Source organism: Phoenix dactylifera, chromosome 11, assembly GCF_009389715.1.
Source record: "Phoenix dactylifera cultivar Barhee BC4 chromosome 11, palm_55x_up_171113_PBpolish2nd_filt_p, whole genome shotgun sequence".
NCBI lineage: Eukaryota > Viridiplantae > Streptophyta > Magnoliopsida > Arecales > Arecaceae > Phoenix > Phoenix dactylifera.
The window spans coordinates 14751885-14776866 of record NC_052402.1 but is presented as its reverse complement, the minus strand read 5'-3'; the positions used below and the strand labels follow the sequence as shown (position 1 = coordinate 14776866).

The 24982-nt window shown below is 38.1% G+C and overlaps 3 protein-coding genes across 5 annotated transcripts; 1 reads left to right on the top strand and 2 right to left on the bottom strand.

The window, feature by feature from the left end:
• Positions 1-167: 167 nt before the first annotated feature.
• LOC120104025 (protein FAR1-RELATED SEQUENCE 5-like) lies at positions 168-5655 on the bottom strand. 3 transcript variants are annotated; one of them, XR_005514011.1, is made up of 8 exons: positions 5446-5655; positions 2056-4368; positions 1823-1971; positions 1516-1728; positions 1343-1406; positions 1103-1265; positions 544-913; positions 168-440 (listed from the first exon to the last, which is right to left on the bottom strand). XR_005514011.1 is itself a non-coding variant. In XM_039131721.1 (6 exons), exons 2-6 carry the CDS (start codon positions 4364-4366, stop codon positions 1258-1260), a joined length of 2745 nt encoding a protein of 914 aa, XP_038987649.1. In that variant the 5' UTR covers positions 4367-4368; positions 5446-5655; the 3' UTR covers positions 217-1257. The 3 variants fall into 3 exon arrangements, 1 of the variants encoding a protein (XP_038987649.1); XR_005514009.1 differs by having other exon boundaries at positions 217-913; XM_039131721.1 differs by having other exon boundaries at positions 217-1265.
• A 2011-nt stretch (positions 5656-7666) lies between these two features.
• LOC103716866 (guanine nucleotide-binding protein subunit beta-like protein A) lies at positions 7667-14109 on the bottom strand. Its single transcript, XM_008805049.4, has 2 exons — positions 13141-14109; positions 7667-7965 (listed from the first exon to the last, which is right to left on the bottom strand). Exons 1-2 carry the CDS (start codon positions 14008-14010, stop codon positions 7864-7866), a joined length of 972 nt encoding a protein of 323 aa, XP_008803271.1. The 5' UTR covers positions 14011-14109; the 3' UTR covers positions 7667-7863.
• A 3048-nt stretch (positions 14110-17157) lies between these two features.
• Positions 17158-24900, top strand: LOC103716860 (peroxisome biogenesis protein 3-1-like). The gene is made up of 7 exons (XM_008805040.3): positions 17158-17521; positions 17632-17793; positions 17889-18088; positions 18335-18465; positions 19319-19446; positions 19863-20093; positions 24356-24900. Exons 1-7 carry the CDS (start codon positions 17508-17510, stop codon positions 24612-24614), a joined length of 1125 nt encoding a protein of 374 aa, XP_008803262.2. The 5' UTR covers positions 17158-17507; the 3' UTR covers positions 24615-24900.
• The last annotated feature ends 82 nt before the right edge of the window (positions 24901-24982 follow it).

Sequence of the window (24982 nt, the reverse complement as noted above, 5' to 3'; positions counted from 1 at the left end):
CCCTATTATTATTCTACAAACTCCATACATAGTAGTTTTTTTTTCTTTCTGCTGAGATCCAAGAAATTCTTGCTCACGAAATAGATGCAAATTAATTTCGATCACAAACCAAATATATACCAAATATGCCATAGTTAGTTTGTTGCTTGCATTACACTTATTTCATATATAAAAATTAATTTTAAATAATGCGGTGGAGTGGATAGCATCTCATAAGTCCCTATCACAAAATGGAACACTCAAAAACAGCTTTACAAACTCCTCAACAAAATCACAAATATTAAACAGACTAAAATTCTTAAAAGTACAAACTGACAGCAGAATAATAACCATCTAAAAGGCACAAGCAAGAGAGGCCTCCTCGGAAGTACCCAGGACTTCAAGAAAGCAGCCACAACCCCAATTCAAACACCCAAAAAAACGTTCACCACAATGCGAACCTGATAATACAAAACAGCTCATTTCAACAACTGCTACCGAACCACACATAAAACTACCAAAAGAACACACATGCGACGTCTACAGGTGATTTGAACTGAGTACAAACAAAACTCATAAACTTCATAGCACTCGAACCACATCCGGGAACCACAGCTGAAAACACGTTCTGCAGCAAAATTCCAGGTGAAGAGGAATCAAACGGCAGCAACTTCGAGTCAATCCCCTGCAGCAACATATATTGGAAACACCGCGATTTCTTTCCAGCCTCTCCACTTTCAGACCCTGCATGGCTAGCCTGCCCTATTTTCTCTGAGACACCAACTTGATGAAAAGATCATATTAGTAAAAACCAGTAGTTCTTCATCTGTATCGCTTGTTCAGAATTTCCATTGACAGCTTATCAATATTAAAGATGGAGAAACCCGGTCGTGGTCCCTCTTGGCAGAATACAGAATTTCCAGCATCAACATACCTAATGATGCGAAATAAGTTGGTCAGGACATTTTACATTCTATGTGCAACTAAACACAACCTTTATCTGCTTCATTAATGAAGCAACTATCATTTAGACCGAAATTTTGTCTGTTGACAGAAATGGTTAGGACAATGACAATACAAGAATAGATTTAAGTTTGGGAAATAAGCAACGTGAAAAGAGAACCTTAGTATAGACAATGCCCCACAACAGATTATATAGCTGTGGTATTTCCATGAACGGCGCTCCCCCAAAAGAAGAACAATCAACATCCAGTTCCTTTAATAAGCAATTCAGATCCAAGAAGAATCATCGGACATGTTTTGTGAATGTAGTCCCAGTCAGTTACCTGATGGTTAATGGTACTTTGTTAGCTTATCTAGGAAGATATGGGGTCGATATAAATAAATAATGTTGTTTGTCTACCTTTGTTGATGTCAAGGTTAAGCTTGCGGGGCAGTGGCTGATGTTGACTTGGAAGAGCAGAATGCTGCACAAAAGATAAAAGGAGACTTTTTAACTAAAACAAGAAAAAAGATAGTCAATATTCTATTTGTCTATAAGAAACACAAAATTCTATTTGTCCGCAAGTCTCATACCATTGGTTGATCAATATGATGCTGGGACAGGGAAACATTTGGCACACCACGAGGTTGAACCATCCAACTAACAAAATTATTGGGTTGTCCCTGCATGATCGGCACAGGGGCACTAACGGAACCCCTAGGAGTGCACCATGCTATATTAGGATTAGTTACTCCTTGGGATGCCATTGTATGGTCGAATATACCTTGTGAGGGTGTAAATGATTCCTGGAGTAGATTAAGGATAACACATAATAAGTGCATTAGAGAGCTTTTCAACATGATTCACTATGACCATTTAGTCCAAGTCAGCGGACAAAACCTGAGCAGGCATGACCACCTCTTGAGCAAAAGATCCTGAGGGTTGCAGTGCCATTGTATTACAGTATGATGCGGCACCATCCCGAGGATAAGAAGGAACATTTGAGGACTCAATAACCATCGCCGGACACAGCACATCACCAGCTTGTCCTGTTTTTCCAACGAAAATAGAGATGCATGAAAAAGAAATTATAGAAAACATAACTTGGACAATTTTTGATTCATGGAACATACTTGTCTTCCCCTTATTCTGTGATGGCTGGTTCTGGGTGTCCATGTCAACTGAACTGTTAGTGGGTTGAGTTATCTTCTTCTGTTTCTGCTCCAGTTCTCCCTTAAGGCGACGTTTACGGCCCCGTGTTCTCTTACTTCCTTGTAGTGCATTCTGCTGCATATCATCAATGACAGTCGCATCTTCATCATCTGTTTGTCTACTCAGTGGAGCAATATGTAACACATTTTCAACTTCCAACATCAGTTTATGAAGTTCATTTTCAAATATTTGCAAGGCATCCTCAGAAAATGCACTTTTTACTGCAATAGTAATTGCTTTATGGCAAACCCGGGTATATTGCAATGTCAAAGTTTCTTGACCATCAGTATCAGCAATTGGTCGATGTCTATCAGACAAGACCTCAACATTCGCATATTTTGTCCACCTCTTGAGTATATACCGAGATGGGAGGCTAAGAATGTTCCTAAAGAGAAGAACCTTTAATGCATGCATGCATAAGATGCCAGTAGTCTCAAACTTTCTACAGCTACAAGTGACCATGAAATTGCATGAGTTATATTCAACGAATGCATAACCATGATTTTCAGGAAGGGAAACTTTATAAACATCTATTGTCCCTTCAAAACCAACTTGTTCACAAAGACAAGAAAGCTGACTCTTGATCTCATCTTCAAATTCATTATATACCATCCTTGTATATGATTCTGCTGCTTCATTTAACATAGGCATGTCAACCAGCAAAACTGGTTTAGTTTGCCTCGATTTGTAATCTTCATAGAGTTCCTTCTCACGAAACCGAATCAATGACTTTTGATACTGCTCTAAAAATTTGGAAAGTGGCAACTTCCTGTTGAAATGCTTTTTGAAGTGATTCTTCATGCTCTCACTCCATTTCATTGTTGACATGGAAGCACAAAATGAATTTTTATGGTAAACCAAAGCCCATTTCTCTCGTACTGCATACAAATCTTCTAACCGTGAATTTCCTGCAAGGTCATACTTATTAACCAAATCAACCCATCGAGTATGAAAATCCTCTTCAGAGCCACCTTCGTATATGCAATTTCTGAAATCCTTCTGAAAGTTGGGCTCACTGCTATGTACATGGGAAATATGAATCGCTAAATTTTGCAATATATGCCACAAACAAAGACGGTGACATGTCTCAGGTAATGTCAAACTTATTGCCCTTGACAATGCAGGACAATGATCTGTAAATATCGTCTTTGGTTTTCGTCCAGACATTGCTACCATGAAGGTTTTAAATAACCACACAAATGATTCTGTCGTTTCATCCAATAACAAAGCAGCACCAAATACCACAATTTGCTTATGATGGTTTATGCCAATGAATGGTGCAAATGGTATCTCACTCTTGTTTGTCCGATAAGTTGTGTCAAATAACACCACATCACCAAAATAGGAGTAATCAAGTATTGAGCGTGCATCTGCCCAAAAGAAGTTGGTCACTTGTTCTCTATCATCAAGTTGTATGGCATAAAAAAAGGAAGGATCCTCTAACTGTTTGGCTTTCAAAAATTCTAAAAGAACCTGTGCATCTCCCGTGTCAAGTTCTCTCATCCTGTTGGTGTGCAGATAGCTGCTTTGATCCTTCAAAAGAAACCCAACAGTTTCAGCATCATGAGACTCTTCCACTGGAAATTCCAAAGCTCGAGCAGGTTTTTCTGCAACATTTTGCATTCCATCACGCTGAGCCAACAATAACCTCCTGTGAGATCTTAACAAGTGTGCTTTATGTGGGCGTACGAGGGGATGGTTGTGTTCGTAGATGATTTTACTCACAATCCATGCATTATCACGACTCACTTTATACTCAATACGAGCCATGCAATTTGTTCTCGCAGCTTCACGTGGTTTCTTTGTCATATATGTACAATGCTTCTGACGAGAGCCTTCATTGCTGCACAAGAAAACTCTATTCCGTATGGTCCCATCTTTTCTTCGACCAAGATGTCCCTTTCGGACGCTAAAACCCTTTCGATGAGCATATTTATTATAAAATAGATAAGCTTGATCTTCTGAATGGAACACCATACCAACTTCTGGCTCCAACTGCAAGTTCCCATAGGCCTTTGATTTATCAACATTATTGGTATCTTTTACAACTAATGCACTACAACCAGCATCACCTTCCTTTGAAGCTTGGGATACCTTTGGCACAACATTTTCTTCAGAAGGAGGCCTCTTTGACATCTTATCTATCTCAGCAGCATCTTTTTCTTTATCACTTAAAGAATCTTCAACAGTTTCTAAAGATTCATTATCTGAAGAAGAACCAAATGAGTCCATTTCTAACATGAAAACGAAAAAGTTAGCCACCAGCTGAAAGTCACACTTGCTAATTAAAAAAATAAAAAAGAAAAAAAATTATAGCAAATTAACTATTAAATCTGTAGCAAGCAAATGAAGTGATCCGAGCAGTCAAAGAAAGAAGGTTGAATTAACACTTAAGCAACCGAGTATATACGGTGATGATGCAGGACTGTATCAGTTTAAGATGAATTGATAATCGATCAAAGACTCAATCCTAAAGAAAAAACACCACAACTTATCGAGATGAAATCATCGATTAGAATGAACAACAGAATAGACACTCCATCAGTTATAATGGTCTATTCAGATAATACACAAGCAAATGGAAGCTACTGATTTTAGTGTTTAATAAAACTATTGCATCCCATTTCCAAATCCAGTTACTTCTAAGAAAACCAACTAAACTCTTTCATATTACTTTGGTGCTTTCTTTTACTTGTAACCACAAGATATTTGAACAACAAGCATTCAAAGCCCATCTTTGCAAACTAAACAACAGAATTGATAGGAAATTTCAGGTCAGTGTTCTCCCCAACTCCATATGTATATTTTTACAATCTTTAAAAAGTTCTGAAAGTTACAAATTACTCTGTATAATCATGTTACTAGCAAACAGGATAAGAAAAACAGAATAGCTATCCCTATCTATAGCTAAGAAGAAGTTAAAGAGTGGATGATCCAAAGCTATAATGAGATAACTATTCAAAAAAATTATAAAAGCATCCTAAAAGATGCTGATATAAAAAAAATAAAAAACCACAAAAACCCATTAAAAAGGGGGTCTTTTTGAAATAGCGTCTAAGAATCCAGAACTCCCCCGCACAACCGCCCCGCCACTCCACCCACCCACCCACAACACCCCCCCCCCCCCCCCCCCCCCCCCCCCCCCAACCCACCAAAAAAAAAAAAAAAAAAAAAAACCAAAAAAAAAAGATCGAATTTCTCAGAGGAGAATCGCAGGAACTGATGCTAATCTTCGATGCAAGAATTAACCAAGATTCAAATAAAACCCTAAAGTGAAAAAATGACCCAAAAAAATAGGGAAAAAACGATACCTGGATCGAAATGGGGAGGAGAGAAGAGAGAGAGAGAGAATGGACTTTTTGGATCTCCTATTGTTCTTGATCGCCGGCGGATTGATGGTGAGTGGATTAGGGCTAGGATTGGGCGGGTTACCGGCGAGCGGGAGGGGGAGGGGGGAGAACGGAAGGAACTCCTACGCGAGAGTCCGTATAGAATTCGCGTGAGGGCACTGACATCGAGTCAAGGTCCTGTCCGGACTCACGCGTAAATAGATACATGCGATCTCCTAGATCTGCCGTTCATTATACCTAGAAAATATCTCGGCCGCTAATTTGTGTTTGGTTACTTTTAACCGGCAATTTGAGTTGCCGCGAGTGGGATTCACGGCCGGCCCGAGATGGCGATGACGATGAACCCAATGAGTGGTTTTTCGTAGATTTTTTTTTTCACATGAAACCCCGTTTAACTTCATATTATGGAGGTGCTCCTTTTCTTGTCTCCCAACTCAGAGAGAGAGAGTGCTTTAGGCTCATTGGAATAACTTCATGATATAGTTAAACATAGTATGCTTGGACTAGTCATATGGCATACGCCTTACATAAACTTTGCAAAATTTTGGCAGCCAATTGATCCATGCAATCTATCATAAGATGGGGAATTTCATGCATCGCGTGCACAATCAGCGTAAATCTCACAAGCATGGCTAGAATTGCACCTTTATAATCTTACCTAATGACATCCAAACCTCTTCAAAATCCAGATAGGGTTTATGGCAGTCTAGCTTATTATTAGTGACATTTTTGTTTTTGAGTCTTCGTACTAATCAGTGTTTGTTTCGATCCATAGACACCTCTCTTTTATTGTGGGAATGATTAAAATATCCAAAATATCCCATAGAAACTTATGTGGAAGCTTTTAACCAATACTCATTCAATGTATAACATCATGTCTGTTGTATTTAATGTGGTAATAATTATGAGACACAAGTGATTATTGTATTTCAGAAAAACAAAAACATATTTTTCCGGAATTATTTTAATATGATAAAATTTCTAACTAAAGAGATGTTTGGTTTGATTCTCAAATGGAAGGTATTTAAGAATCTCCTATTAAATTTTAGAGAATACAAAGCAAGATTTTGAAGAGGTGATAAGGCATAAGACATACAACGAAGGTGGGTTTGACATTAAGCTCCAAGTTATGTGCATTTTGCTCCTCTCAATGTAGCATGCCAATGAGATTAAAAAAAGCTTAGATAAGGATCTGAGCCTTCAACATCACTACAACCAATGGTTTGTAAGTTAACCAGATAATAAAAAATGCGACTCAGTATCAGTTATGCACTTTGATTTATTTTAAAAGGAATTAATAGATGGTTTTAATTCAAGAAGTTTTTGATCATTGGCTATTATACCATTGAATAACATGTTCGGCTTTTTTTTTCATTTTTCAGCTCAATGAATAGACAAATGCGTCAGTATACTTGCCTTCGTAGCCATCCACGAGAGTTGAAGTACCCTGATAATAAAAAGTTAGTTGAGGCAGATTAATACAAGGGCTCCTTAACACTAACCCATATTACTAGGGAAAGGAAGGATTAAGCCTTATTAACCCCCGGCAGGGTAATGTGGCAAGTTTAAGAAAAAGGAAGAGCGACAAAACTACTTCTTTTTCCTTTTCCAGCAGAAAAGAGGGGAAAAACTTTCTACAAGAAGGTTTTTCTCCTCTTCGATTGCTTGCTTATTTATGTAGAAATAGATTCCTAGTTCGATTAATCTATTTTTGTTATTTCTCAACAGAACACTATTAATAATAAAATATTTATATAAAGTCTCAACCTTTGCAAGCTATGAAGCTCTTAGTATCAAAAAAGCATCTTATAAAGAGTATCTCACATCATCCTCCACTCAAGTAAGGCTATTCGTGCATATCTTTTGAGTGTCCTCTTAGAATTTTTTTTTATTTGCCAGCAAAGTGTAACCTAATTGAGGATTTTTTTAATCAATTTATCAACAACAAAATAGCAAGATACAACCCTCCTTTCCAACTAGTTCAAGTTCAGATATAGAATTCGTGCCCCGATATACCTGACATTTGTTTTATTCAAGAGAGAAAAAAAATATTCGAACAACCCAGAGAAAAGCAAATTCCACGCTATGATCTATACAACAGGTGAAGGAACTATTTTCCCATGTAGAAAGCATTCATTATCGAAGATTTAAAAGGGATCAAAACAGCACTCATACAGCATCAAAGATGAGAATATCCGTCCATTCAGAGGTTACTTTAGAAAAGCTATGGAATAACCTTTAAATCCAATAAGAAAATATTTAATCTCCAAACATGTATCTGGTAAAATGCAACAATAAATATGAAATTGATACCACATGTTCATCTGGAAAAATTAAAAGATGTTGCAAAAAAAGAGACTTCCACCTAGGTGCCCATCTCTAATAACGAGTGATTTCCCAGACTCTGATGGTACCATCAGTGTAACCAGTAAACAAGGTGCTTCCATCAGCGCTCCAACTCAAACTTGTACAGTACAGCATCTGCAATTGCAGCCAGTGAGGGGGAAAAAGTTAGGCAACATTCTTGCACAGAGGTAATAGATGTTATAACACCAATAACAACTAATTAATGAGTTTTTTTTTTTGCATTACAAACACCGAACAGGAGATTGAAGTAGTGCAAACCAAGTTAATTGTGCTGAACTACAAAAATTAACAGGATGCCTGAGTTGAGAATTAAAAGCATATCCAACTTTTAACGATTTCAGAGGTAAATGGTTCCCAATCCCCGCCATAAAAAGAAAAAATTGAAATCATGCAGAAAGTCTCAGACCCAGTCAGCATGCCTAAACACGAGAATAACTTCAGTTATAGATAAATTGCAAAACATTGAAAAGCATCATCAGGAATGCAAACACATGGTACAGTATGATTTTAGATCAGAAGAATCTAGCACTACTACTATAGGCAAGAATACGTACAGAGAGACCAAATGTACATTATAAGAGAGCACTTGCAAAACAACAATTGTCTTAGCAAAAAGTTTGCACAATAGACGTGTCAGATTTGGATCTCACATGCCCCAAATTCTTAGCAGGCAGCAACTTACAAAACTATATAGCAGGACATGCACTTTGTTCAGCAAGCATAAAACATCCACTGCATTAATTTCTATTTACTGTAGATAGTGCCAGGAGGCTCTCAATAACCAAAGTGCCCAGGTTTCGAACAAAAATGCTCATTACAAACTACAATGATAGCATTGGTGGTAATGATTTTCGGAGCTTGTTTGGAAAAAAGAAGAAACTTATAGCTAGCTCCATCTGTCAAGTGTTTCTGTTGTATTTATGCTATCATAAAAACTCTGAAGATTGGGACTTGAGTTTTTTCTGTTATTTTTCTGAAAGTATAGCATGATTACCTGGAAATCTGTTTCAAGCCTTTTATCCTTGTCAACAAAATTTGGGACTTGGGAGTATGGTACAAATTTCGTGCATTATTGAGACTTGATCATTTAATATAGTTATCTTCATACTTGAATTGTGTCAGAATCAACTATGTTTAAGGTTTCAATGGGTTTTAAGTTTTTAACTGCATTATGCTTGACTCTTCAAATAATACTAGAACTGGCCACGTGCTATGAAAAAGAGGAAGATGTGGCAAGCCAGGTACTTTTTCTTTTCTTTTTTTAAATTATTTGCCTGAAAATATAAGTTGTTGCATGTTTGGAGTCTGGAGATGTCAGTCGCTTTCTTTTCTTTTCTTTCCCCATATTGGTGCAAAAGAGACTCCAAAAGTGACTGTAAAAGTCTGGCAAGAAGGCAATCCACCTAGAAAATAGAAATCCATTAACAAAAGGCTTTCTCATTAATAACAAAGATGCGACCATAACTTAATTATCTAAAAGCTTTTCATTAACCTACATGGTTAAGATCTTTGAGGTTTCTTATCAGTTATAAAACATAATTTCTTAGCTCTATAAGATTATAAATCTGCTTGCTATGATCGTGATTTCTTGCAGCTTGCCTCAGAAATAAGCTAGCATAATGCTTGTATTTGTCTAAGCTTCTTTTGAGTCTTGAGTAATATGCTAACGGCCTCAGTTTTTATGAAAGTGAGAAGACTACAACATTTAAAACTTGTTTGCATTCATGTTTTTGCACTTTATTAAATAAAAGTGTCGACCTCCAATAAATATCATACTCATTTGATATGACCTCGTCCTCATGAAGGATAAGCATGTCAAACCCTATGTTTACATGTCAAAGCTCTAATTTTCATGACTAAAGCTTTAAACTCAGATCGCCAATCATTTGCCCTCTGCCTATCCTTTTCTGCAAAGTGGTAAGCAGGCAACTTTACATAATCTACAATACTTGTTTCTGCCCCATACTCTCCCACCAAGGAACTACAATTCAAGCATCTCCCTCAAGGTCCATTCAACCTCTCTTTAATCCTTGACAGTTCACCCATCATTTTATGAGCCAAAATGGACTTCAATGAACAATATATCACAGCAACTAATAGTTGTCCTTCAACAATATTCTACAAGTCATCGAAAAAGATAATGCAATAATACCCACCACCTAAAACTAATGGTAGCTTCAACCATAAAAGGGCAACCCAGTGTACGAGGCTCCTGCTATTATAGGGTCTAGGGAAGGTCAAATATATACGGCTTTACCCCAGAGACTATTTTCTTGTTTCGAGCCATGACACTAAGGTCGCAACAGAGCAAGCTTACCATTACACAAAGGCTGTTTTGATGTTGAATGGTAACTTCAACCATAATTCATCATATTAAGATTCTAAATTGAGATGATCAATCCAAGCATTCCATATTTTGGCAAGAGGAAAATAGCAAATATCGCATAAATGTTACAAATGGAAATAAGAGAAATAAGTAGAAGGGGGTTGGGAGTGTAAAGATGAATGAATTTGAAAAACAAAAAAAAAAGTTATTTTGCCTGGTAATTCTGATAAAGGACACTATTCATAATGGTTTTTCATTGATTGTGATGATGATGCAAAAAAAGGAACAAAATGTTGAAACGTCAAATGGCAAAACCTTGCTGAAAAATTAGTTTATAGCAATCTTGCTTATACAAAGCAACTGGTCAACATGCACATGCCTATAATAAGGTTGACTATAAATTTTCTTAGACAATGATCATATATCAGTGACAAGTGGCTCAAAATGTAGAATTATTAAAGAACTTTGTTGTAAGCTGATACTACTTCAGAATTAAATTAGTTTGTGAAGCCATTGTGATTAAAAGAAAAGCATTTCTTTTTTATCTAAATAATCAAGAGCATGGTCATGAACAATAAGTTTAACCCCATTTCTAGGGTATTGATTTTTCTAATTTAACTTCACCATTCCTATTGTTCAAGGTCAAGCCCTCCAAATAAAAAAGCTCCTGCAGATGCTTCTATCTGCGCCAGCATCCAACTTTATTTCATCTCTGGACTCCACCTTGTCTCTTATCCAATACTTCGACCTATATATGAAATCCCTTACACACCAAACCCTTGCTAGCTCTATATTATTGCACATGTTATGTCATTTACGATTGACTGAGAGACGGACAAACACACACATACAGAGAAAGGAGAGGGAAGGGAACGGGGATAGAGAGAGAGAGAGAGAGAGACTTTCCCTTCTCGACTTTTGTTGTCACAAAGCTTTCTTTACTATAGTTATCAAGTCTGCCTAGTTCTATGACAAAACAAAAGGCATCCTTGATCTCATAAAATGCTCATGATCCCTTCTTATGGCCCTAAACTCTAGCCAACCTAACAACCATTTAAAATGTTCGTTTAGCTCTAAAGTTTTTGATAATCTAAGTGCATCTTAACTTCATCCACAGTTGTAGTACTCTTGGAGACACCATCATCTATTACTCTATCCAGTGCATGGAAATAAATAGAAACAGCAAAAAAAATTTGTTTTAAATTCTTTTATCCCTCAGCTAAAGCCACAATCCATGTAATCAAATTTGGCTCAACTGTCCAAATAATTTTCAAACAACTTTTCTCCGATGTATTGTTTTCATATTTTCAATTTTGTGCTCTTTCTGTGCTCACCATTATAAACTATCAGACAGTGAAATACAACAATGATCAAAGAAGCATAAAAAAAGATCATATGCTTAATAGTACTACGAAGGCGTACTTCTACAAATAAACAACAAAAAATGAATTTTGAATTTCAATAACAGCCATATATTTATACATGTGAATGCATGCACATTGTCACCGTGCCCAAAATAAATACAACACAAACACCAGTATGCCTTGCGATCCTGATAACTAATAATTCACTTGAAAGGAATTTGAGAATCTGAATGGCATTCAGAAATCTAGCAAACTCTTTTGGTAAAAGCACCAATAGACCAACACAAACTTCAGACAACTTTATATATCATAACCAATAAAAGTCAACAGCGCATGTTTAGAGTACAGTAAGGCGCAAACACCCATTAAATGCTACTTGATAATGGCCACACTATCGAGCTCCCAAAAACTAGCTAGAAGCAGAATTTAGCAAGAGTACAACTAGATCTCCAATCCAACTTACCCTATAATACTAGGCATCATACTTTGACATATAAAGCATCCAAAAATGCATTAGAATCGTCACAATTAAAAGGCAATGCAAATCATCGCACAAGCATATAAACCAAAACAATGATCTAGAAGGCCTTAAATAAATACAAAGTACCAGGAATAAACTTAAACATTCCACAAATTATCTTAAAATGTTCAGTTTCAAATATTTTCTAGAGATTATCGACCATTAAAATCATAATCCAATCAATAATGTTGTCATATAAGCATAATTAGATGGAAAAAAAGTGGAGTAACTTAACAAGCACAAAGAACAGCAAGCTGCTAGTGACCAGTAGAGCCACTGAAAATTCAAGGTCCACAAATCCTACTTTCTATATCTAAATTAGTGGAACAAACATGATATTGATTTTAAAACTCATTTTGATCTAGCACCAAGAAACCACGGCATTCTAAAATTCCAAACGAGTCAACACAAAAAATCAAAAAGGCACAAAACAAACACAACCAAAAGGACGTTATCCCTGCTATGTATAACACAAACTCGATAGAGCTAACTGCCCCACATGATCTGATGCAATCAAAGGCATATCAGCTGCACAATGTTAAATATGTGAAACAAAAAAGAATAAAAAGTAACCATCCACCCCTCTAAAGTGCTTGGTTCAACCCAATACTGCTGGCATATGAGTGATCGACCATAGACCACTCATCCCTACATGCATTATTTGTGCACATATCTGTGCCCAACATTAATACATTAACCATGCAACCCTAACACCAGATCCAGACAAACTCATTGCATCCACATCTAATAAACAATATAGTACTCATAGAAACGGAAGAGGGGGGAATCTTTATCGTTCCTTAGAATCTAAAATCCTAACTAAAAGATGATCGAGCAATATCATACCCGCAAAATAGATCCAAATAATTACATCAGTAGATCCAACACAACCAAAACTCCCAGGTAATATCATATCATGCTAATAAAAAATGCAGAGGGAGGGATCTGATCTTTCTTTGACCTATGAATCCCAAAACTTGTCATAGAAGAACCAAAAACACCCATTCGCCTTGGAAAGAAGAACAGATCTAAAATGAGAGGCAAAAAACAAGAGAGCAAACGTTCATCAATCCATATACCTGGTTCTTGCTGATGGGCGTCTCGGGCTTGAGATCCTGCACGATGGACTTGCTCTCGAGGTCCCAGATCTTGACGCTGTCCTGCGTGGCGGCGCAGAGCCAGTACCTGTTGGGGCTGAAGCACAGAGAATGGATGATGGCCCCGGCATCCAGCGAGTAAAGCCGCTTCCCCTCGGCGAGATCCCAGAGCAGGGTGACCCCGTCCTTCCCGCCGCTGGCGCAGAGGGACCCGTCGGGGCTGACGGCAACGGCGTTGACGTAGCCGCCGTGGCCGGTGAGGGTGCAGCGGAGCTTGCAGTTGGTGAGGTTCCAGACCTTGACGGTGCGGTCCCAGGAGGCGGAGACGATGGTTGGCTGGTAGGCATTGGGGCTGAAGCGAACGCAGCTGACCCAATTCGTGTGGGCGTCGGCGTCCTGTATGGTGTACTTGCACTCGCCGAGAGTGTTCCAGAGCCTGATGGTACGATCGCGGGAGGCGGAGACTATCTGGCGGTTGTCAATGGAAAAGGCGACGGAGAGGACGTCCTTAGTGTGGCCGACGAAGCGGCGAGTCGTGATGCCGGTGTTAAGGTCCCAGAGGCGGAGCTCACCATCCCAGGCGCCGGAGAGGGCGAACTGGCCGTCGGAGGAGAGGACCACGTCCTCGACGAAGTGGGAATGGCCGGTGAGACGACGGCGGGGGACGCCGTAGGAGGAGGCAGCGGCGCCCTCGGCGGAAAGGGGGGCGTCCTTGGTGAGGTTCCACACGAGGATGGACTTGTCCCGGGACGAGGAGACTATCATATCGGAGTTGTCGATCGGTGCGGCGATCGCCGTCACCATGTCTGAGTGGCCGCGCAACGTGCCGCGGAGGACCAAAGTGTCCGCCATCGCCGAAGGTGGAGGAGGAGGTGGTGGTGGTGGCGGTGGTGGTTCGCTCGTTCGCGCGCCGCGGCGGCCCTCCGACTGCAAGGGTTTCTGGAGAACAATAGGAAGTGGATGAAGACGGCTTATATAGGGGAAGGAGTGGGAAAGGCTAGGGTTTTGTGGCTTGCGATTGGAGCGAGGTCCTGATGGGCTGCAAGAAGGCTTTTCTCGCCTTAGGAACTGGCCCAAATTGCTGAGCTGGGCTCGCAGCCCACGCAACCTGTATCTGGTGAGACTTGGATCGCTTGCGACTCGAGTTAAAATTGTGCGATATTTTTAATTCGACAGGTTTATATTTGGATTTTATCTTGTATTGTAGAGTTAAATTGAAATGAGATGTTGTAAAGGTTGAAGCCTGCACTTGTGGGGGATTTATTCAGGGTTTCGTAAACTCTAGCATAGCATAAATAAGTTGGAGCTTGATAAAGTATACTATAAAAGGTTAACTTAGTGTAAGTTGGAATCACTTTCTTTTTTTATTTTTAAAAAAAAATAAAATAGAAAATATATTTGATATAATTAATTATTTTTAAAAATATACGTATGGTAATGACAGAAAAGGTAATGATAGTAGTGATGAAGATAGTGAAAGCATCGATGGTGTTGGTGGTAGAAGCAGCATTGGTACGAAGAAGATGATAACAATATGATGGGGGCAACCGTGGTGATGGTGGGGCCACCAACTAGCGGAGGTGATAATGATTGCAATTGTAGTGTGATGAATGTAGTGGCGGTGATGATGGTGACAAAAGTGTTGCTTATATGGTGAAGGCATGGATAATGGTAGCAATGGCAATAATAGTGGTGGGGGTATGAAACCATTTGGTTGGCATGGTGATGATTATGGTGGTGTGATTAAGACGGCAATATGGTGAGTGTGTTGGTCACGATAGCAATGACAGAGATGAAGATGATAATCGTGGTAGTGGCAAATGTGGTAATGATGATCATAAAGATGGTATTGATAGTGGTGGTATTGTTATTTTTATTTTCTATTTTTTTAAAAATCATTCATTATTTCTATAAAAACATGAAAGTAACAAATTCTTATTTTAGTATTTTTATTAATAACAAAACTCATTTTTTTTTACCATCATATTAATACTACCTCTAACACTTCCGTCACTTCCACCACCACCAGTAACATTACTACTATTGTTGTCACCACTATCACTCTCGTTAATATCGGGCATCACTACCACTCTTGTTAACATTAGGCATCATTACCACCCCCACCATATCGTCGAACTTTCACTCCTACCACCATTGTCGCCACCTCTACCACATAGCTATTGTTGCTGTTGCTGCCTCCATCACATCGTTGATGCCCTTACTATCATTATCGCTATCGCCTCTAACACACCACAGTTATTATCATCATCATCTCTGCTATATGGCCACCAAACTTGCCGTTAGCACCACAACCGTCTTTATTGTCTCCACCACAATTATTACTATCTCCACCACCATCTCTATGTTCATTTTTTAAAAATATTTTGACCATACTAAATATATTTATATTTTTAAAAAAATATAAAAATATATTTTATTTTAACTACAATGAGGTATATCGCAGCGGAATCGTGCCGCTTTCGGATAAGACTAAGTAACCTTACCAAAAACCTGACACGCTACGGCCTGACTTATATATTTAAAACTAGAAAGAGGTGAAAATGATGCCACATAATATGTAAAAATAAGGAGTTTTCACCTCTACTCTTTATAAATAAAGGTCAGGTTTAAAAAAAATAAAAAATAGAATAATAGCATCAAACAATTTTTTGCATGAAAACTTATGTTTCCACTGTACTCGTATATTATTCAAAAAACTACTCACTACTCTCTATGACACGAGACTTCTCATAACAGCTAGCAATATATATATATATATATATATATATATAACATCAAGACAGCAAGCAACCACATTTGGAGGAGCAATTGTAACATAGCTTGTGAGGTTGCTGGTCAATATTTAGGTATGGTTTGGATGCTATCATGTAGCTGGCAAGAGTTTATATACATCTTTCAATATTCATCACCCTTACCCACCTTGGATACAACCAAATTCATATTTTAATAAATATTAACTTTTCATTTGCGAGTTTCATGTTAGAAGAAAAATAAGAAAATCTATCATACCAAAAGTGAGCTAATCATTGACAAGCATGCAGCACTTTGGCCCATTCTCATGTGCAAGCACCCTTAGAATGATTTATATACACTGTTCATCAAATCCAACATAGACAATGCATGTGCCATATTCTAGCATTACTCAATTCTTAAGATTAGGTTTATTAGATGAACCAATAAAAAAAATATTTTATTGTATAGTCTTATTCCTAAGGGTGGCAATCGGATCACATCAGATTAGATACAAGTCGAGTTGAATGCAAGTCGGGTCAAAAATTCATCGATCTAAATCTACCTATTCATTAATCAGATAAAAATTTTAAATCTGAATCCAAATTTTTTATTAAACAAGTAATCTGATCTGACCAATATAATCTATTTATTAAATAGGTTAAACAGACTTTTACCAGATTAAATAGATTTAAACAGGTTAAACATGCTAAGCGAATCGGGTTAAACAGGTCAGGAACCGGTCAAACAAGTTTCAAACGGTTTAAACAAGTTTTAAATAGGTTAAACATGTCGGATCATAACCTAACTCAATTATTAAATAGATTAAAATGAGCTAAACAAGTTAAAAATTTAAATTTGAAACTAACTTATTTAATAAATAAATTTAGATAAGTTGACGATCCAAAATTATTTATGTTAAATCTAAATTTATTTAAAACAAATCATTTGCAGACCGAATGACCGATTTTTTTTTTTTCCCTCCCATAGAGGCAACAACCAGCACATGCAGCTACTAGCCTACTCTACCAGCGTTGGCAAAGACTGGCCCAACCGAACCGGATTCCGTTCGGGCATGGTCTTGGTCAAAGATATTTGAATATCTCCGGTTCAGGCTACAGTTAAAAAGTGCTGCCGGGAACCGGCGGTGCGAGCGTGAACCCACGGAAAGTCGCTTCTTTTCGTTTCGGTCGGAATTCGGAAACCGGGCCCACAGCTTCTATCGCGTCGCCCCGTTGGTCGCCCCTCGGTTAGAGCCCTCTTTTTCGGATCAAGGGGTCGGCGTTTTGGAACGCGAAAGGAAAGTCCCCTGTTTCCCAAGCTTATCATTCTCGAACCCCAATTCTCTATCTGTCTCCTCGTCATCTGAAGCCGCCCAAAGCTTCGAATCGAGGAGAGAATCCCTCTTCCTCTCCTCCCTTCATTCCAAACTTGTTCTATCAACTAATCCTCTCTAAATCTTTTCTTTGGCATCGGGAGATTTCGATTCAATTCCAAAGCTTTGTGCTCCATGGATCCATTTTTTTGATTGGTTCTCAACCATGTTTACTGGAAGTTTGGATTTAGCTATGGTTTTCTTGATTTTTTGATAACAAGCGATGCTTTCTTTTAGGTGGTTCCTCTTTGCCCTTCTTCACAGATCTTTATCTATGGGGTTTCGATTAGCCACTGGGTCAGCTTTTCTGTTGTTGTTTTAACATATTTTATGGATCTTTGAAGCAGGGGTTTTTGGAGTAGGCATAGGAGGAAGGTATTTGCTGCTCTTGGAGTATTTGGGAGTGGGTATGTTATTTATAAGCTCTACGATGCTCATAGAAGAAGAATTTCTGATTTGGAGAAGCAGCTGGAAGGCGAGAGACAAGTTAATGAACTCATTAGGGCCCAGTATGGCTTCTTCTGTACCAAAAATTCCATATTTTAATTGTTATTTTGGTATCCTTATCTCAAAATGCAATTTTTCTTCGCTTGTTTATTGGTAGATTGCAGAAGCATTTTGAGAGCATACAAAGAATTTCAGATACGACGACGCTGCCGTATGCTATGCACTATCTGCGGTCTCGGATATTGGAGGAATTGGACCTTTCGCATTTGACTGAGAAGCTAATGCAAGGGAAGGCACAATCCAACGCCATTACATCCAAAGAGAAGCTCGAGCTCTGGGAAAGGCTCAAAGTTCTGAGTATGTCATCATTGCTGTACTTGAATTTACTTTAGATTCTAGTTCCCTTTATGTTTTTTTTGAACTACAGTGAAGGTTAATTTTTCGTGCATCGACATGCAGCATTAGAGCTGGGATTTGATTTATTTGTTTTATTTGTATCTTTGGTGGCATTTTTGGTGATAAAATAGGATGCTGGTGCTTTTGTTGTTTGTAAAGCATGATCTTTCTTGCTGACTTTGTTTGTCATGAGTTTTGCCTTTACAGGTTTCACGAGAACAGCTTCGTCCTTGTGGTCAGTGACAATGCTTTGCCTATATGTTAGGGTTCAGGTCAACATCTTAGGGAGGCATCTCTACCTAGAAGTTTCTCGTGGTTCGGAAGGCTCTCAGCTTCTGGTAAATATCTTCTCACCTTTTGCAAACTAGTTGCTTGTGCTGCTTTTAATATGCTTGTGTCATACTCCTATTCTTATACATGCATGTCTCTATACATGTGCATGCATTCTTCACATATGTATTCACTCATGCTCGCACATGTAGTAAGGATAGACCCCTAAGTTTATTTTGTTGTTGTTGTTGTCATAGTTGTTAGTCATTATCATGTGCGAGTTGCATTAAATCTCACGGCCTCACCATATAAAAATCCTTTTCAATCTATGGTGCTTTCAATCCTTAATTGGGAGAGGTATGATCTTATGTACTTCACCCACCCAAAAAAAAAAAAAAAAAAGTTCTTAAAATTATTTTTTTCTTATCCTTTTTATTGCTCTAAAATTGAAGGCCTCATCAAGTTAGTTTGAGGGCTCTTAAGGCTTCATGAAATGGCGATTCCTGTTCTTCAAAGGCATCCTTTTTATGCACTTTAGCTTTTTTTGCATTACTTATGGGTCTTTTGTGGTGGCCTTGAGACATTGGCAAGACACTAGGGTGGAGCTTCTTTGCAGTTGTATGTACCTTGCTCTAGTTAATTACTGACAGATGGTGGGCTACAGTTGATTCAAAATATCTTGTGGAAAATTTACAGCTATCAATTATAGTTGTCCTATAAATAATTATTGATTATGACATGCTCGATGAGAAAAGTATATTTAAGCATAATTCTAAGTGAATTTTGCATTAGTAATCTAAAAATCTGCGCACAGGTAGGTCTTTACAGTTGGTCCAGTGCCATAAATCTTTATTCTTGCATCCTTTAGACATCTAGTTAATTTTTGAATATTGGAGTCTCCTTTTTTTTGTTTAATTGCAGGATGAATCTGACTCATTTAGCAGGCACGGACAGCAAGACTTTCTAGCAACTGCTGATTATCTTTCTGCCCATGGCATTGATACATTGATTATGAACATGCAGAAAGCTGCTATGGAAGTTCTGAAAGAGTAAGGAGTTAATGCTGTTGACATCCTTTTTGCTAATGCATACATAATTTGTGATCTAAATATTACCTTGCCCTCAATATTTTTTTCCGCTTTTACTTAGGCTATTATACACACAGAGAGAACATCTTACCTATGAGTTCTTCTCTTTCCTCAATTTTAAAGAACTAAATATTTTTTTCCCAAATGCCCCAAAAATTTGGAATTTCATTGCACGTGCTTCCATATTCATACATGTATCTAATACTAGATTGGTATATTTGGTTTTTGGCATCTGACTGTGTTGAATGGCATAGTTTAGTAGCATACTTGATTTCCTATATTCTTCTTGATTTATATTTGTACAAAAAGTTGGTATTTTACTTTGCTGATGACAAATTTGATGCATTTGTTTTGTGGATTTTGATCACAATGTGCAGAAAGCAGCTCAGGGATCCTTTTAGCATGGTCCAACTGCGTAAAACAATAATACAGATACTGGAGTTGTTCATGAGCATCGGTGGACCTAATTGCTGGATGAGTTACTTGATACCTGAGAATGCAATTGCATACAGGCAACTGATGGTCACATCTACCAATGATTCCTTCAATCTTATGGATGTCGGCAAACTTGAGCAGCTAATGTCAGAGACACGGTCGGTGCTATCAAGGTATGCACAGTGTTTCATTCCTACAGCAAAAACTGATTCTCATATGGGTTACAACAGATGTAGTCTGTCATCTGATTTTCTTCTGTAGAAGTAACCAAAGCCTATTGCAAACATACCTCCTGTTATAATGTGACACATGATGTAAGATATGCACCTCAATAGCCTCTCTATGTGATACATATCTCTCACCCTAATCTAAGCGTTACCTATGATCCTCAAGATGTTACAGCCTGCTGGATGAGCCTTATCCTATGGTTTGAGGCAACATTAGCCTGAAGCCCTTTTTTTAAATAAAAAAATTTCAAAAAATAAAAAGGATGCAAACCTCGTTGAACATTTCCTAGGTAGACATATCCTGAACAGTCAACATTAGGGAATGAAGACAACGATGATGAAAAAACAGTAGATACACTGACAAAATACAGCATGAGAAGCTCCATAGCCAGCTAACCAATCAGCAACTTGATTGGGGTTGCTTAGAAAAGCTGTACTCTCCACCATTAACCAGATATCAGGCAGCAAGGGATTGTAGATGATAATGCCTTCCTCTCCCCATTAGTGCAGTCAATAATGGTTTTAAAATCTCCTTCAAGCCTCATCGTTTTAGCTTTGCATAAAGTAGCAGAAAGGAGCAAGCCTATCCATTTTATTTTGGATTAGCCTTTTTTACTTGGGCTGGTCATTGATCCAGGTATGGTTATGGCTACTTCTACTGCATGTGTCGCTAGCCTGTTAGAATGTATGTGATCCTTCTGTACATGCAACATGTGAGGAAAATGAACCTTTTCCTAGCAGCGTTCCCTTGAGCTTGAGTGATGGTGATTCGAAACTATCTGAGCCTCAGATCATGGACCATGCAAGTCTTTCAAAAATAAACAGAATCATTGTTCTAACATTACAAAAGATAAAGGTAATCATTCAATGTAATCCTAGGACTTAAGAAGCTAATTGAAGTTAAATAAAAACTTTTGAAATTGGTAGTGGAATAGAATGTTGGAGAGGGCACCTGGTAACATGTTTTTGGAGGCTTTAATTTCAATTCTTAGTTGAAGTTGGTGAAAATTCATACTTTGTGCTAAAAAAGTGGCATGATTCCTCCATTTGTGCTAAAAACTTCTGTTCGTGGCTAATTGTTGGTTTCTACCAATTGCTTCTACATATAAAGATACATATAACCTGATATATACGAACCTCAGCCTACCATTGCTTATGCAAGGGGTAAGCTGAGGCATTTAATTTGTACATTCTCAAAACTTTTGTCACACGTAACATTACAATGGAACCATAATACAACCATCTTTGACACTAGGTGGATGGTGTGAGGTGTGAGGTGTGGACCATCCATCCTTAATAGTAGAAGCATCACCAGTATAGTGTAAGGGCCTTCTAGCTAGCTTGGGGTTGATTTGCATAAACATCCAAGTCCATGCCACATTGCATGTGTAATCGATGCATCGGCATTGACACTAGGGTGGACCATCCATCCTTAATAGCAGAAACAACACCAGTATAGTGTAAGGGCCTCCTAGCTAGCTTGGGGTTGATTTGCATAACCATCCAAGGCTATGCCAGCATGCGTAATTGATGCATCAGCATTGTAAATTACAATCTCTTGCTACAGATACAATGGAGAAAACAATTAGAAGTCAGGTTGGTATTTTCATGTACCAATATTAGTCATATGATGCTTAGGAGACAGTGACAATATATGTAGTTCAGAGTGTTGCTGCATACATTATTGAATCGTAGAATAATGTATAATAATACGGCCTCATTGACATGCTCAGGTGTTACAGGAATAAAAATGTATTTTAGGTATTTTTTCTAAATTCTGTAAATCTAGATTTTTTATAAGTTGATTTTGAATCTTAGAAGCTAGGATTTGGCTCTCAGTGTATCCAGCATGTCCCATCAGTATTGTAAGTTCCAATTGGAGAACAGTACCTAGGATGCATTTGGGACGCCAATTCTCTCATGGGCCAGGATGTCCCGGTTGTCTCGATTGGTACTAGCCAAGGTGGTTGTATCCCTAACACTTGGGATGGCTTGGTGTCCTTGGACAAAATTACTTTTTAATTTTTTTCTCTTTATTCATGTTGTTAATGGTCATTTTGGTCTGTCCCAATACCATACTGACCTAAGATCAAACCGAGAGTGGTATTAGTACCAAGAATTTGTTCCGTGCTTACAGGTCTCTAGATTAGTAATGTATGACCTAAGTTGGAGTTCAAAGTCACATCTATTTAAAGACGCAATAATAGTTGCAGGCTTCAAGTTGATTTGGAGTTTTCCCATTCAAAAGAAGTCAAGGACTGCAAAAGTAGGTGGGAATCCTTTTAGTACTAGAAAAATTGTATTAGACTTATCTCTGTGTCCTTTCATGTGTATGAATGTAGGATGACAACTTTACATCATTTTATATTTTAATTTTGATTTAATATTTATATAACTTCTGTGGTGGATTACACATCTCTTCTCTCTTATGCCTCATCATTAGATTTTTTTTTCTTATTATCTTTACTTTATCATGTATGTATTTCAGAGCTCATCACATCTTATATATTATACTTGCCTAATTGTTTTGAATCAAGTTGGTAGAAAAGTCACTCAACGTTTTTCAATACATTTATGTGAACTATCACGTACATGTGGATCTTGGATGTGCAATACAGGCTGGTAATCACCAATACTTACATGGAACAAGTTCTGCTTATCTTAGTTATTTAATTGAAAAATGGGAAATATATTCCAGTTGATATATTATACTTGCTTCTTGCTAGCATAAGTTTTATCAAAGCCATTACTATCTGGTGGAGATCCCAAAGATTTTCGTTGAGAGAACCATATGCAAGGTTCTAATTTTCCTCAGGACATGGTGAATTGCCTGCTTCATCTATCTTTTCACTCATGTTGTTGAAGTTGTGATGAAAATATAGAGTTGAGAGTGCTATACATCCTCCCATGCTGGATTCATTGTTTGTATTGGCGACACTCATGATAATCTTCTAGTTTGGAGTTGCTCTCCTGACCTGGTACACAACATGCTTAAAAGATGAACACTAAGATGACATCTTGTCTAGCAACTGTTGCACCAGCAACAAGCCTTAATGCACAGCATAGGAAATAGAAAAACTTACATAGCATCTGCAATTTTGTCATATATACATATATATATATGTGTGTGTGTGTTTGTGTGTGTGTGTATATATTATGTATGTGTAGGCCTCCACCTGTAATTTCTTGTATACAAGATGAATGTACTGAAGTTGCGTAATCACTGTACTTCAAGTTTGATGATGATGGCCTATTATTTTGTCCAAAAAGAAGTTTTAGTCTTGTACAGATTAGTGTTTACAAGTCACAATGAAGAGTCCATACATGACCGTGCGCATATAGTGTAAAGCTCTTATTGTGACTTAGAGTCTTGTAGGAGATTATGCAGGATCACTGTTATTGGTTCTCATTGTTGACCCTGTGGAAAAAACTTAACCTTATGGTGGAGAGAGCACCAACCATATTTCTCGTCATTATGGAATTATTGAAAGCAGTTAGATGTAAACTTTTGGTGCCTGACAAATTATCTGCCTTCTAAGGAGCGAGCAGGTTGCAACTCCAGATTCAGCTGACGTGGGCATAGTGCTACCTTTGGCAGCACTATATTGGGTCTGCCACTTTCCTCTCATGGAAATAATTTGTGGCACTTCAAAAGATGCCCTGCATAGCTTCTGGCCTATGAGGATTGGAATCTTTGTAGAAGGGAGGTGGAACGTATCTGACTATCCTACATATTCTGTTCCCTTCACATTGCTGGGTTCTACAATTTATTTCAGAAAATACTTGAGAGTTCTGAAATGAAGAGAGCTCTGCTTTTCTCTATGGGATATACTTTTCTTTTGAGTTTAAAAACAAGGCCAGCTGTCGGTTGCAAGTAGTAAACATCAGTACCTTAACTATGTGCATTTGAGTTTATACATGATGGTTATTGGCAAAATGTGCGTCATAGACTAGCACCATGCTGGGTACACTGTTTCTGCTAGGGACAAGGAAACACAACTTGAATGTCAGAAGGATAGATCTTATGAGTCATAAATCTTCTTTTTAAGTATTTATCAGACTGAAACAGACTATTGTGAAGCATTGGTCATATCTGGTAAAAATTCTTTATGTTCTCTTTAAGTTTTTAGCTTATTAAACTCTTGAACTTATGTTTATCTTAATAAAATAGCCCTGTCAATTCTTATGTCAGCAATATTTGTTTGTAGCCCTGATTTTGGAAATATTGTGGAGATATCATTGAAGAAGGTGGTCGACATGCTAGTCGACGATATCAGCACGCAGCTTGTAGGGATGAGTCCACCCTCAGGAGTTCCCTTGGCTAAGCTCTTGCCGCGAGTCACACAACTATGCCTGCCACTGCTCGAGGAACCCAGCAGCAACAAGTTCGTTCAGACCATCCGAGGCTTGCCGGATGTTGAACTGTTTTACACCCTTCTGTATGCAAACATGTGCATACAATCTTGAGTTATTCCAGAAGAAATATGACCAATTTATGCATTGCCATCCATACAATACTGGAACATCATTTACAGAGCTTGGTTTTTAGCGTGGGGTGGTGGATACCCCAAGAGAAATATAAAGGTAGCGGGGAGGTTGATCAGAAGCTTGTGTATGTTAAGCTTTGTAATACCTTATTCTTTTAGCTGTGGCTTCCATCATTACTTAGATTTTACTTGTACCACTACCATTATTAAGTCTGTCTCTGAATGCTTTCTAGTTTACATGCATGAATGCATTCTAGATTCCGAAATCTGTGTCTAAATTGTTCACCCACCAGTAAGCGGAAGACTCCTCCAAAATGATCCTGGTTTTGTTTGAAGAGGATCTCAGCC

Excerpts from the sequence above, each read along its gene's own strand:
- LOC120104025 (XM_039131721.1), bottom strand. The coding sequence starts at position 4,366 with ATGGACTCATTTGGTTCTTCTTCAGATAATGAATCTTTAGAAACTGTT. Across the intron at positions 1,972-2,055 it reads ACAGAATAAGGGGAAGACAA|GACAAGCTGGTGATGTGCTG; the intron begins GTATGTTCCATG and ends TTGGAAAAACAG. Across the intron at positions 1,729-1,822 it reads AGGTGGTCATGCCTGCTCAG|GAATCATTTACACCCTCACA; the intron begins GTTTTGTCCGCT and ends AATCTACTCCAG.
- LOC103716866 (XM_008805049.4), bottom strand. The coding sequence starts at position 14,010 with ATGGCGGACACTTTGGTCCTCCGCGGCACGTTGCGCGGCCACTCAGAC. Across the intron at positions 7,966-13,140 it reads CGCCCATCAGCAAGAACCAG|ATGCTGTACTGTACAAGTTT; the intron begins GTATATGGATTG and ends CTGCAATTGCAG.
- LOC103716860 (XM_008805040.3), top strand. Across the intron at positions 19,447-19,862 it reads GCTATGGAAGTTCTGAAAGA|AAAGCAGCTCAGGGATCCTT; the intron begins GTAAGGAGTTAA and ends CACAATGTGCAG. Across the intron at positions 20,094-24,355 it reads ACACGGTCGGTGCTATCAAG|CCCTGATTTTGGAAATATTG; the intron begins GTATGCACAGTG and ends ATTTGTTTGTAG.